This window comes from Mercenaria mercenaria, chromosome 11 (assembly GCF_021730395.1).
Source record: "Mercenaria mercenaria strain notata chromosome 11, MADL_Memer_1, whole genome shotgun sequence".
NCBI lineage: Eukaryota > Metazoa > Mollusca > Bivalvia > Venerida > Veneridae > Mercenaria > Mercenaria mercenaria.
In genome coordinates, this window is record NC_069371.1 from 63206313 (window position 1) to 63221161 (window position 14849).

The 14849-nt window shown below is 35.3% G+C and overlaps 1 protein-coding gene across 3 annotated transcripts in view; it reads right to left on the minus strand.

The window, feature by feature from the left end:
• Positions 1 to 14849, minus strand: part of LOC128546612 (glutamate-gated chloride channel-like) — a 33708-nt gene that overhangs the window by 3027 nt on the left and 15832 nt on the right. For 2 of the 3 annotated variants that reach the window (XR_008366093.1, XR_008366094.1), the window contains one exon: positions 10170 to 10294. Coding sequence is in view for 1 of the 3 variants with exons in the window: in XM_053517571.1 (XP_053373546.1) it covers positions 10190 to 10294 (105 nt within the window). In the remaining 2 variants the exon portion in view is untranslated. Of the gene's footprint in view, positions 1 to 9337; positions 10295 to 14849 lie in introns of those variants that run through there. The other variant, XM_053517571.1, reaches the window with a different exon arrangement.

Genomic DNA, 14849 nt, shown 5'->3' on the forward strand with positions numbered 1-14849 from the left:
GTCTTTCAATGGTTTAACTTATAACCAGTTTTACTGTGTAGCTTCATTTGCAACAACTAGACATAAGCGTAACATCATTACCTCACGATGTTTATTTAAGAACAAAATAACACTGTTGTTATAACAGTGTTATTTGTTTCTTAAATAAACATCGTATACATGTATATCAACTTAATGAGATTATCAAATTCGTTTTTAAAATATTTAATTAGACTGACTTGTGTGTTTTTTTTAATAATCGTGAATAAAGAAAAAAACATAAACGGGAAGTGTAAATTCCATGGAATCATAGAGCACGTATATAGTACAGCAAACACAGCCAGAGATACAGACCGCCAAATAGGTCTGCCACAAATAGAAACACTTAAGCACACTCGCGCGCACGAGTACACGAACTGACAGCGAGGACAAAACGAACGGATATGTGTATATTGGGCATCCCTTGGTTAAAGTTTTCTATAGCAGAAATTACGCATAGAAATGTCTCACAAGAACCTAAATGCCCAGGTGGCAAACTTAAGTAGAACATTCGAACAGTGCAAGTGAAAAAAGTGTATTAATGCCATGGAAAATATGCAGGTAAACCCTAAAATGTTTAGAAAGCTTAATATAAGATGATCAATTAAAGTAAATTTGCAATGTTTTACAAGTTCGTGTTTGTGTCTCAAAAGAACTATCCAGCTTTTAACAGTGTCTTATGTTGGGATGAAGACCCCGCGTGCCTCCTTCGGACATAACTTTAGCCATTAACTTGGATATAGCCATCGATTTATCATAAAGCCAGTTTAATGGCTTACACGTTTAAAAAAAAAATAGACACCTCGTGTGGGGTTTCGAACATACAAATATACGAGCGGATACAAGCTACAGACCATATCTCAAAGGTGCACTATAGATCCGAATTTTACATTTGAAAATATGAACAATTATCACGTTTACATTTAGTGTACATAAACATGCAGTTGGTTATTAACAGTACTATAAAACATGTTTAAATACGACAAAAGGCACGTTTAGCTAAACAAAGTATAAATATTTATTACTAGTACAAAATTCTAGCCAATGATTTATAATACATGTATACTAATTGGACGTTTTACGTAGAAACGGGAATCATTTTGCGATACTCAGTCAAAAAGAGATTCTCTTGTGCATATGATGCGAGGAAGCCATCCAGCTGACTTACGGAAGGTCGGCGGATCTACCTAATGAAATAATGCACTGAGGGGCACCTGGGGTCTTCCTCTACCTTGAACGCTAGAAGGTTCCCGTCTGATCTAAATTTGTATTATTGCGTCGTTATACCAAACAAATCTATTGTGCATGCAAGTTTCTACGGCAACGACCGAGCGCTCGTTTTACAAACACACCAACATTTTACCATGTATGTCTATTAAACCTCGATGTACGTAATTTGGGCATATCGGAAAAGTTGTTATCTCCAAATGACATGTGTTTTATTGGTAAACTAGGAGAGAAGCAACAAAACAAAAATTATCAGCCGACGTCTCGAGATAGAAAAAAGTTAAATGTAACACTCTTGGCGTGGTATTGAAGATTTTGTCATGGTTGCAATTAAATCTATCAATCCATATCCAAATCTAGACACCGAAATACCATTTAGCAATTTACGCAGTTTGAATTTCCGTTTGTAAATATTAGATGTTATTTACAGTAACTAGAGAAAGTTGCGTTTCGCGTGAGAAAACTTAAAATATGTGCAATATTTGGGTAATTACATTTATCAAAAACCTGTCAAAATTCGGATGCAGAAGTCATGCATTAAAGTAAACATTGATTAGAAGAAGATTTCAAAAACGATAACAACCACAACAAAAAACTAGTACATCCTTAATGTGTGCGTTAACGTTCCATTCATTGCCTAATAAAAATGCAATCTTTACATCGCAGAGTATATTGTATAATAAATAATTTGAAACTTGTTCACATGTGTAGCAGTTGGAATAAGGTAAGAGTTTATGTGCAGTTATCCTAACAGACATATTGTTAGGTCCATTTGGCGATACACAAATATGACTGCGACGGTCTTGGCAGTTGCACAATAAAATATATCATAGAATGACACAGTGTTTCTGTGATGCAAATATTTTGAAACATAACTATATTTCTAATGTTACTGTTGATTTTAAGTTGTTTTACACTGGCGTGTATTGTATAGAGCAATTCACATAACTCTGAATTTTCAACATAATTATTAAGTCTGGCATAATTCAGTTGTATCGAAGTAATTAAAGGAAAAATCTGTGAAATAGATATTTAACATTTTAAAATCTTAGATAACATTATAAATGAATACTAGTACGGGCCAACTATCGTGCCAGAGCGATTGAGCACACACATTCCAGGGTAAAGTTATATAGGACTCTATACGAAAAATGGTTATATTCCCCCAAGTATCCGGGGCAGCTCCAGTTGTAATTTAAGACACTGTCCCGATCCCTGCCAGTAAGCATGCGCGGTGTGATAAACTATGAATTTAAATGATTATCGTTGTAATATGTAGTAAAATGGTGACAAACAAAATATATTAACGCTGGAATATAGCAAGAGATCTCATGCCGAACATTTTACAACATTTTCAAGGGAGGCCCTAAACACCCAATCCGCCTGGAGATGGAGACCCCTTCCCTCACCTACCCCACATTCGCAGCATTTTAGCTTGGTTCATAGCTATGCTGCTCATATCTGGCGTACAGTTCAAAACATCCAGGTACACCCCTCTCCTGTATGTCCGTACAGGCGCAACTTTCGGCAACTGTGGTACCCAACAGAAAATTATCACACAGTGTTCGAAATATAGAACATACTTGTCTGAACGTGCCAATACAAGTCTACAAGCTTTGTGGCGTTATCGCCATCTGTGAAACGCTCATATCACCTGTTCAAAAACCTATTGTTCATTGTTCCTGTTCTTTCTCAGTATGTATTATTTATCGTCTGCACATATTTTTTATTAATCAAAAAATGCAGAACAGCGCGCTGCGGTGTTTTGTCAGAAATCAACATATTTGCTTTCAGCACAAACAAGCGTTAACATTGCCTGGGAACTTTCAACATGCGATGATGTCAATAAATGTGACGTCAAGTCATTAAAATTTTATATGATTTAGCGCGTTATCTTGATACAGGTTAGCGGCTACTTAATGACCAATATAACGACAGGAAATCTACCGTAAAGACAATATTAAGTCATTTTCAACACTAAATTTGAATTTCCGTAATTCTCTTACCTTGGAATTGAAAGAAATATTGAGATTCCCGTCGAAAATTGACATTTTTACCCTTATTCAACACTAAATAAATGTTTGTTCATATAATATTGGCTTTTATGATAAAAGTTGTTTCAGTTTCATTTCGGCGATACAAAAAAAAACAAGTAGGTTCGAATAGACATATAATATGTATCTTTTTATCATTGCTTTATAATTAAAACATTTAAAATTCATACCTTTATAAACAATTTCCTTTTTAAACTCCTTGTTGCGTTTCACGAAATGAATATCCAGATCTGTCAAATCCTAGATATAAACGTCTTATTAATGTAATGAGATACAACTGATAAGGGAAGTGCGTTACGAACGAATGTGTTGTTTTTTTTGTGCAAAAAAAAGATAATATGCACTGTATGGTAACTACACCGGTAGCCGTGTGTTTGGATCTGCCCAATATGGCCTCTTCCCAGCGAAAAATGTCAAAAACATCACGTAAGTTTTTATATTTTGTACGATTTAACACATCTTTGTACATAAAAAATTACTATGTTTTCAGTTTTTATTCTAAGGTCCAAGTTATTCAATATAAAAAGATGAAATCATGCCAGTTCAAGATAGTAAGTGATAAAAACGTGCAGATTATGGCAATCAAGAAGCGAAAACGAAACTTTTAAATGATCTTATCAAAACTCTTGTAATTGTATCGTCAGAAAAATCTGTTAGGAAGAAAGAAGAAACATTTTCACATATCTTGACATCGGTCTCTAAACTAAAAGTATAGTATGTTTGCGAAAAAGTACCATCCAAAGTCAATCACATGTATCAAGTGTGTAACGGTTTGGATACAAGTAAATGAAAAACTGTTAACGGTTTGGAATTAGTACATGCACCGGTTTGGACCGCAACTTAATTCACATTCCTGCACGACAAACCGGTATCAAAATTGATAAAACCACATGAACATGTGCGTTTGAATTTCCAACGAAGATTGGTATTGACCACTGCTTTTCGTGGCCATTCCTCTCCCACTGGTGTTCCAGACTGGAAAAAGAAAAGAAATTTTAAAATGGGAAATATATCCAATAGGAAATACCACGATGTAAGATCAAAACGTCTTCAAACAGAACCCTACAGCAGTGAATGTATAAATGAGCATTTTAACTATTCTCAAAATATAAAGACATACTATAATGTATTAGTTTTGTAAAGAAGAAGAAAGAAATAAACAAACATTTGGGCGTCGCCTTGGAACTGTTATTGACAAAATCACCACTAGGGTATAAACGTGTTAGTACATACAGAAAGGTTATAAGGTGTACAAGACGTGTGTTAATTAAACACTATATATTAAACCTGTCGCTTAACGTATTTCCGGCAGATCATGGAGCATGGCTTCCAAGAGGATGTTCATTTAGGCAAGTCATAACGCATATATCACTTGTGAGGTGTGCGTCAATGTGTACCGAACTGAAGCAGTCTTCAGCATGCATTGATCATTTACTCTATTTTAACACATTTTTTTCATGGTCATCTGCAAGGATATGTGTATACTCATTTCAGACATTATTGATTTCAAAATTGTTAACAGTAACAGCCTTCATATTGATCAACTTATGAGTATTTTTCTTTTAAGTATACATCCCTATTTTGTAAGAATATGTATTTAAAATAATCTAAAATAGATATAACTGAACATGTACCATTGTAAAATATGAAAACATTACTTAGAAACAAACATTATTTCGAAATTAGCAGTTAAAAGTGTTAATCCAAACCGCAAAGATCCAAGGAGATTAAATCAGCCAAACCGGTGTACATTTCTTATCCAAACCGTTACATTCATGTTTTTACTACACACTACGTTTTGTGTCCTTTTGAATCTTAGGTGCTTTGTACATATCACAGTTTATGCATACTTATACTAGAGACTATCATAAAGTATATTTACATCCATTTAGTCCAAATATTTCAATTTAACAGATAATAAAAATGAAATTTTGGAACATCTGACCGAAAACTGGACAATTTCCATGAGTTAATAAGATATATCTATGCTAAATATGATTCCGATCGCCATATCAGTCCGGCGATACTTCTTTAGACATTACCGCGATTACTGAACAAAGTGTAGTAACGAAACATAGCAAGGCGTAGTAAATATCTTCAAGAACTTACATGAAGTTCCATTGTTTCTTGATTTGAGCGGCCATATTGGACAAATCCAAACACACGGCTACCGTTGTAGTTACCATACAGTGATATAGCAATATAATTATCATGTAAAGTGAAAAAAGCAAATATACAACTGAGAGACTGATACATAATGCTAGAAATTCATTCTTGACAGTTCTTGTCATTAGTGTAAAACTGCCAATTAACGGAACTGCAGTCAGATATCTGAGCTCTGCTTCTGTACTGTTTCCAGAATTGTTTGCGGTAAGGAGGTATTCTACAAATATGTATATTTCAAGAATTTAACACAGGCGGAGGAAGGACGAACGATGAATAAGCTCATCAGTATCCTGTTGGTTAGTTCAAAGTATTTCACATTAACAAGCAAGTCAGTCAGCATGAAAATAACATAATTTGTGAAATATAGAAAAAGATGTTGCGCGTACATTTGAGATCTGACATGATATAGTTTAAATTGCGGTGTAGCAGTCTTTTCATGAACGAGATTCATGTCTGTTTTTTTTGTTGGGTTTAACGTCGCACCGACACAATTATAGGTCATATGGCGACTTTCCAGCTTTGATGGTGGGGGGAGGAAGACCCCAGGTGCCCCTCCGTGCATTATTTCATCACGAGCTGGTACCTACCGACCTTCCGCAAGCCAACTGGATGGCTTCTTCACATAAAGAATTCAAAGCCCCGAGTGAGGCCCGAACCCACATCGATGAGGGGCAAGCGATTTGAAGCCAGCGACATTAACCACTCGGCCACGGAGGCCCCGAGATTCATGTCTGTATCATCGCCGCGCAGAATGAGAAAAAATGGAGTTTTATAGAACAAGAGGTTGCCTGCGACTACCAGGGCTGTTCAAAAATAACGTAGACTTTGTCTCCAGCTTTTAAATGAAGCAACCTAAATCACACAATCATAATTCGCTATTTCTCTACTAACTTCACTGCACATTTGATTTAATTATGATCATAGGGTCAGAAGGTATGCCTCCTCGAAAACAAGTCACTTACACGAATCCGGCGCACGGTGATCATATGTCAACGACGTTAACAACATCATGACTTCGTCATGATGCTTTTATTTAAGTTTGCATTAATGTATATTTTGTTAATTTCATTTCTTAATTTTGATTAAAATACATAAAATCTGGAAAGTAGATCCCTCATAAGTCATAAGTTGTTTGGTTAGAATACTGAAAAACACCATGCACCCATGCCAAGCATAACGGACAGGTTGATTTGTATTCAAGGCATCATAGATTGACTTTTACGTCGAATCACGGATATTGTGTTTTCTCCCTCGACCTTCACTGTTTTCTAGTTATTTTTTGCCATTCACAAAACGTTTGCATCACTTGAAGATTAAGACACAAATGACCTAACATTGTTGCGGTGTCTGCTTCATTAGGTTATAATTTTCAGTCGGGTGTTTCCTAAAGTCTCTACGTAATTTAACATGTCTGGTTATCTTTGCGAGCAGATGACGACATAACATGCGTTAAGAACAACAATATTCACTTAGATTATGCGTTGATTACTTCCGCCTCCCACGTCCGAATGACGCTATATTTTCAGTGCATGTCGTTGCTGTACTTGTGCGTATTTTCGGGTAAACAAGTTGACTATCAGTGCGAATATTTGCGGTCGAATCAAATCATGACAGATGAATAATCTGCGCCGGTTATTCGTAGCTAGGGTAATTAAAACGTTCTACGCGCTTTGCCTATCTGCAAAAAAGTTCCAAAATATGTATAAAATACGGTGTTCCGTTTGGACAATCGTGACTTTTTATTGAATTTTAAACCGCGATGTACGGTGGTACGATGACGAAAACGCGATGATGCGATGGTACGATGATGAAACAACGATGGTACGATAGTGAAAACGCGATGGCACGATGATGAAATCGCGATGATGCGATGGTACGATGGTAAAATGTCGATGTAATATCGCGTTTTCATAATCGTACCATCGCGTTTTCACCATTGAATCATCGTACTATCGCGTTTTCACCATCGTACCATCGTGCCATTGCGTTTTCACCATCGTACCATCGTGTTATCACCATCGTACCATCGCATTTTCACCATCGTACATGTGACAATAAAATATAGCAAACATCATTTAGAAGCAGACAATGCCACACATCTAATTGATAGCAGACTTGGTTTGCTTGAGTCTGTTCTTGATAAGTAAAGAGATTTGTAACGCCGCTAACGATCCCTAGTACTGGCCCAAGCTGAACTCTATCATACTCTAAATGGAATACATGATCCTATCCATAAGGACCTGAAAATATTATACAACGTTAAGTTCAATAAAAAACTTTCCCTTATAAGATTAATGCAAAAGCTAAACGATGACCCGGGTTTAATTTAACAATGTCGTTGATATATCACATGAATGGCAAACAAATTTTTTTAGATACATGTATTCAATGTGTTAATGGTTTTGTTCATGATTTGACTGTAAACAATCAAAATGTTATTTTTGATACTAAGTGACCTCTTTGACCAAATCAGTTGCCCCTTACCGATGTGGGTTCGAGTTTCACTTGGGGCATTGAATTGTTCATGTAAGGAAGCCATCCAACTGTATTTGAAAATTGGTGGATAGAGAAAGAAAAGCTGAAAGATGATCTGAGTTTAATTTAACAATGTCGTAAAAATATCTCATGAATATCAGGTAAAATTATTTAGATACATATATTGAATGTGGTTATGGTTCTGAACATGATTTAACTGTAAAACCTCCTACTATTATTTTTGATACTAAGTGACCTCTTTGACCTAGTGGTTCAGGTTGCTGGCTTCAAATCAGTTGCCCCTTACCCATGTGGGTTCAAGTTTCACTTTCAGCATTGAATTCTTCGAGTACTCAGGTATCTTCTCTCGTCAACCCATTGTTTTACGAGCTGGCAAAACGATGTTCAAAATAGAACGCCGTAGTTATCACCAATAATTCTAATGTTCATATAGAAATAATATCTAAGAAGAACAGAAAAGTACAAACAGTTTGTGCTTTTCTATCGCAATTATGTTATAAAACAGAAACCAAGAACAACAAAAATCTTAATCTGACAGCAATGTAAGACAGGCGTGGACAAAATGAAATATATATTAATTGATCCTTACTTGATAAGCACAGTGAAGTATTGGGGAACATGAACGTACTATGCTATTCAGATATTCAACAGTGTTAAAAAAATGTACTAAATATATCTAACATTTGTCCATCTGCTTTCCCTCTAACATGTTTAGGAAATTCACAGAGTTTTACCTTGTATACATTGGAAGAAGCGAGTGAAGAGACGCTTGTTGCATATTACTAAGACTGCTGTCTTTCACATTTGTCCACTTTTTCTTAAAAAAAAGACGGCATAGTTTCTTAGATTTCTCCATCAATATCGTGAAATACATGTAGCTCCTGTTTCCGGCTGTACACTGCGGTGACCCTTTCTTTCCCTTATGGCGAAACCTGCCTTATGCGGCACATTTTGGGACTGACATGTCGTTTCGGTTAACGCTGAGATTAGGGCAAGATCGGTAACTGTTTTTTTTTAAATGTATAAACAGCGGAATGTTTGAAATATCTTCTTTTCAGGAACTGCTTTTACGGACACAAATGTATCTTTGATATCACTGACTGTTAATCAAATTATTTCTACTCATTAAAACATGACAATAGGAGAGCGTTGTCCTTTTCATGATGGAAACTTAACAAAATTGTGTTCTACTTAAAACCGATATTTTTTTTTCAAAATTCAAAATGATTTTACACCGTTTTTTTTTGCTCCAGATGACCTTCATCCCATATTATTCTGAACAAACATGCTGTCAATTGCGAAAATAGTTATGATGAAAAATGTGCAATGAACAAAGCCAGGCATAGTTTTACCAAAATGACAACGAATGTATCAAATCTATATCTTGATATTTTTATTACATTTAAATGAGTAATTACACAGATTAGAGCTTGCTTGTGTGGTGAGCTTACACTCCAGATACATCTTTAACAAGTTTCTAAGCCACATAGAAGAATATCACCATTTAATAATACGATATCGACAAATGCACTGTCAATTGATTACATAGATAATATTGTAGGATAATTGAATTCTACCCCCACCTCCAATCACAAGATTACGTAATTAAAGATGTTTCCGAGACAAACTGTATATTTTAGTTTTCTTAATACAATGTAATCAAATTACGTTTTGGGTCAAAAGGATTTTGAAGCAAAAACTAGAGTCAGTTTGAATGTTTGCAGAAAAATATGTTACATGAATATCATAAAAAATGAAAAAACCATAGAATCGGACACATCTTAACAGTTTGGGCGCATTCTATGACGTAAAATGTGTATATTAGTTCAATTATATATTATATATGTGTTACATTTTATTCTTCAACTTCTATTTACACAATCATTAAAATAGATTACTCCAATTATATCTTAAAGACTGTAAAAATGCTTTATTTCGTAACACATGGAATAATTACTTCCGTGTAGAAACATAGCTACCTCTGCCGAAAGCCTATCATACCTGTTTTTGACACATCGTACATATTTTCAAGAATTTATAATTCTAAAATAAAAGTTCATTAAAGAGGGAGTTAAAACACCTGTTTGATCCTTGATTTGTATGTTTTTCTGTAGTACTCTTTCATAAGTCATTAATTAAATTTGAACGAATAAAATGTATACATTATTTCAAATAATATACATGTAATAATTGATGAAGTTTGTATACCAAGGGATGTAATCAATGAACTATGCCGCCTTCCAAAGAGAAGTAAAAGTAATGGAGAAAGTTATGTAGATGGCACAAAACACACCAAGCGGTACAGCAATGACTTTCCAGATGCACCCGTAGAGCTAAATAAAAATAAAGAACAGAAAGTTAATATCACAAAGAGGTATGTTTTATCTATGCTGCAAAGTTTGATATACAGTTGCAATATGCTTGAAACTATTTTACAGTAATCGCTTTAAATGCCACAATAACTTTATCATGACAATAATACATGTAACAGTATTGTTAGATAAAATAATGCCATCAAGACCAAATGCATTCTTAATAATTATACAGTGGTACATAAATCTCTTTTAAGTAGGCTTTGTGTGAATGTGTTCGTTTCAACCTTGCTGTCTAATTGCTGTCTAATTGTAATACATTCGTATGCACACGCTGCTGCGTGGTGTTCTACAGATTTTATTAACTATCACAACAGCAATACTAAGTGCCGTGTGGCGGACGTAAAAGTCTCCCCGTACTTGGATTCAGTGCTGTTATATTTTCTGGTCCTTTGGAATCATGGTGTCCATTCAGCAGAAGTGTAATAGAGTTCCGCTTACGCCGGTGCTACGGGGCGTGAGAGGTGTTGCACATTTCATTACCTCTCATGAACAGATTTAATCAAACCAAGCCTGCTATTATTGTTCCTGGTTGCATTCTATGCTTCCAAAGGATCTTTTTACAGATTGTATTCCTTTTGGAGGCTGCGTTCCGGGAAGATACATATTCCTTTGGATCCTTGTCTTTGTATTATTGTTCGCCAAACAATAAGAGTAAATCAACTTCAAAATACCCGGATTGCAGGTTCTGTCGCAAATGCTGAAGGACATACTCACTGGCGGAGCTTTAATAATTATACCAGTATCACACTTGTATTCGCCTTATGACACAAGCCACTATGCAGCTGTTAAAAAACTGAATATGATCAAACAGAAACAGCTACCTTCGAAAAAAATAACAGCCTCGCCAAAACAAAACTAATCAGCATAGCATATGCGTAGTATGTAATGGCAAATATTATATACCCTTATTAAATGCGTTCAGTCAGGATCAGTGTATGTTTATTTAGTGATTATGTGTTACACATTTAAGGACGTTGTTTCAGGTATTGATTCTACTTTAGTGTTATCAGCTGCAGTCTGTACATTTCTTTGAATAAATTTAATTTGGTTCTTATGTAAAGTTTGTTGCTGACTTTTCTTTCTAGTTACGCCTAGCTTGTAACAGACATTGGCATCGGCTGTTATTTCAAAGTGTTTCGGATAAACAGTTGGATGTGCTTTTTGATGATAGTGTGCTATTAATGTTGAAACAAAGTCAGGATTTTACTACTAGGATTTCGAACTTAAACGTCAGAAAACTATATAAAAAATCAGTTAAAAAGAACGATTAGTACTAGAGAAAATGTAGTTTTAAACAGAAAAAATACAATGAGAAAAAGAAGAAAGGAAATAGAGGGATGAATATAAATGCTAAAAGACGACAATAAAGACATTTTCAGTTAAGAATGAGAGAGATAAATTTCAACAAAGAGCAAATTAGTCTGAACAAATATAAGTTCACATTGTCATGTTACAAATCATATTAGACTTGTTTCTCCATTTCAAGAAAAAGAAGCTGAGGATTTTATATTATTACTTTGAAAAAGTGGCTGAAAATGTAAAATGGCCTAAAGATCACCTAAGCATATTATATTAATAGATTAAGCCCTTGAAATTTATACACAGTTTAGTGTTGATCAAAGCTGTAATTATGACTGGATTAAAGAACTCATTCTCAAAGGTTATAAATTGGTCCTGAAGCTTATAAGCAGAAGTTTTGGAAGTTTTGAAAGGCAATTTATCAAACATATGTAGAATTTGCTAGAAATAAAGAGCAATGTGTTTGGCTAAGAAAAACAAGTGAATGAAGTATTGCCATGCAATAAAAAGTCCACTACTGGAAGGCACCTAATTTTCTCTACTGCAGTATAACATTATGAATGATATCTGTCAATGGTGTATAAACAATATTGTACTATTATACAATATGTTATAACAACGCCGATTATAAAAAAGTTATCATTGAAGGAATTCATAGTAACAACAAAGGGAAATTAATCCTTAAAAAAAATTAAAAAAACATCTATATAATATTAGTCCATAAGAAACTCTTTACCAGGTAGAGATAGGTCAAAATACACCTTAACATTTGCATGTTGTACCACAGAAAAGTGGTCTCGATTTTTCTCTACCGTCAGTAATAAAAAAGTTACAATAAAATTTATTTATAGTAAAACAAAGGGACGTTATTCTAATAACAAGGGTGCCTCATAGTGGTGAACATTTGGTCAAAGTTACATCAAAATCCCTCCATGCATGAAGACGAAATGCTCCGTACAGTCATTCTTGAATTTGACATTTGACCTCCAAATATGACCTTGACCTTAGACCTAGAGACCTGGTTCTTGCGCATGGTAATCCGTCTTATGTTGGTGAACATTTGTGCCAAGTAACATCAAAATCCCTACATACATGAAGAAGAAATGCTCCAGACAAAGCCATTCTTGTGTCTGACCTTTGATCTCTAAGTGTGACCTTGACATTAGACCTTGGGCCTGGGTTTTGCGCATGACATGTTGTCTCATCCAGGGGAATATTTGTACCAAATGATATCTAAATCCTGTTTTGCAGGACAAAGTTATAGACCGGACAGGAAAAAATCCTATTGACCTTTGATCTCAAAGTGTGACCTTGACCTTTAAGCAAGGGTACTGGGTTTGTGCATGACACGTCGTCCCATCATGGGGAACATTTATGCCAAGAAATATTGTAATCCCTTGATGAATGACAGAGTTCTATATCGGACAGGAAAAAAAACTTATTGACTTTTGACCTCCAACTGGGACCTTGACCTTTGAGGTAAGGGTCCGGGTTTTGGACATGACATGTTGTCTCATCATGGGAAACATTTGTGCTAAGTAAAATTAAAATCCCTTCATGATTGGCAGAGTTATTGACGGGACAGGAAAAAAACTATGTTGACCTTTGATCCCCAATTCTGACCTTGACCTTTGAGCTAGTGGTCCGGGATATTCTCATGACACGTCGTCTTATAATGGGGAACACTTGTGCCAAGAGATATTAAAATCCCTTAATGAATGTCAGTGTTATGGACCGGACACGAAACAGACCCTGTTCATGCTATGTTAACATTTGACTGCTAAGTGTGACTTTGACCTTTGAGCTAGGGGTCTGAAAGTTGTGCATGACACATCGTCTTATTATGAGTTACATTTGTGCCAAGAAATATTAAAATCCCTTCATGGATGGGAGAGTTATAGACCGGACAGGAAAAAAGCCCTGTTGACATCTGACCTCCAATTGTGACCTTGACCTTTAATCCAGGGGTCAAGGTTTTTTGCGCATGACACGTCGCCCCTTAATGGGGAACATTTGTGCCAAGTAATATTAAAATCCCTTCATGGATGGGAGAGTTATGGACCGGACAGAAAAAAAGCCCTGTTGACCTTTGACCTCCAATTGTGACCTTGACCTTTAAGCTAGGGGTCCGGGTTTTGCGCATGACACGTCGTCTCATCATGGGGAACATTTGTGCCAAGTAATACTAAAATCCCTTCATGGATGGGAGAGTTATGGACCGGACAGGAAAAAACCCTGTTGACCTTTGACCTCCAATTGTGACATTGACCTTTAAGCTAGGAGTCCAGGTTTTGCGCATGACACGTCGTCTTATCATGGGGAACATTCGTGCCAAGTAATATTAAAATCCCTTCATGGATGACAGAGTTATGGACCGGACACGAAATTGCGGACGGACGGACGGAATGACGGAAAGCGCATTCCTATAGTCCCCGAAACTGGTTTTCAACCAGTAGGGGACTAATAAGCAAAACTAATGAGAAACTTATGGCTTATTCTACTTGAAGAATTCAAATGTTGTATATTCATTCTGCTTTCAAATATTTCTTAGACAAGTAGCAAGTAACTGTTAAGCAAAGAATAATTAGAATACTAATACAGAATGCTCCTAAATGGGGTTTAGTTTCGACCTTTTGCCTTATAATATAAATAACCATAGTATGTCCAATTGATAACATGATATTTTTCATGTTCCAGTAACGTATTATACATCACACTTTCATATATGTTTTTAAAGAAAGTTGTATGTTTTAGTTTCTTAGTACAAATTAGTTTTTTTTAGTACACTTTAATCAAAATAATCCTTTAATAGCATTTTTCTCGGGTCGAAAGGATTCTGGAGTAGCAACTACAGTCAGATTAAATGTTTACAAGGAAACATGCTACGTGAATATCAATAATACGTTTAAACAAACAAACCCTAATTATCAAACTGACAAATATATATCTGTATATCACAGTTAATAGCTTGAGCGAACGCTGATTTGTCTGCAAAATGCTATAATACTATACTGACTTTACAAAAAAAAAGTTTTCTAGCAAATATTGCAAAAAGTAAATGTTATCTTGAATGTATTTATATTGCAATGAGTGCTGTCTCATTGAAGTAAGACATTATGGATAATAAGAAAACAAACTGATACACATTAGTGGTGTTTTCACAGCGATTTAGTACCGCATTTAGATGGACAAACTTTCAGTTAATAAATTATGT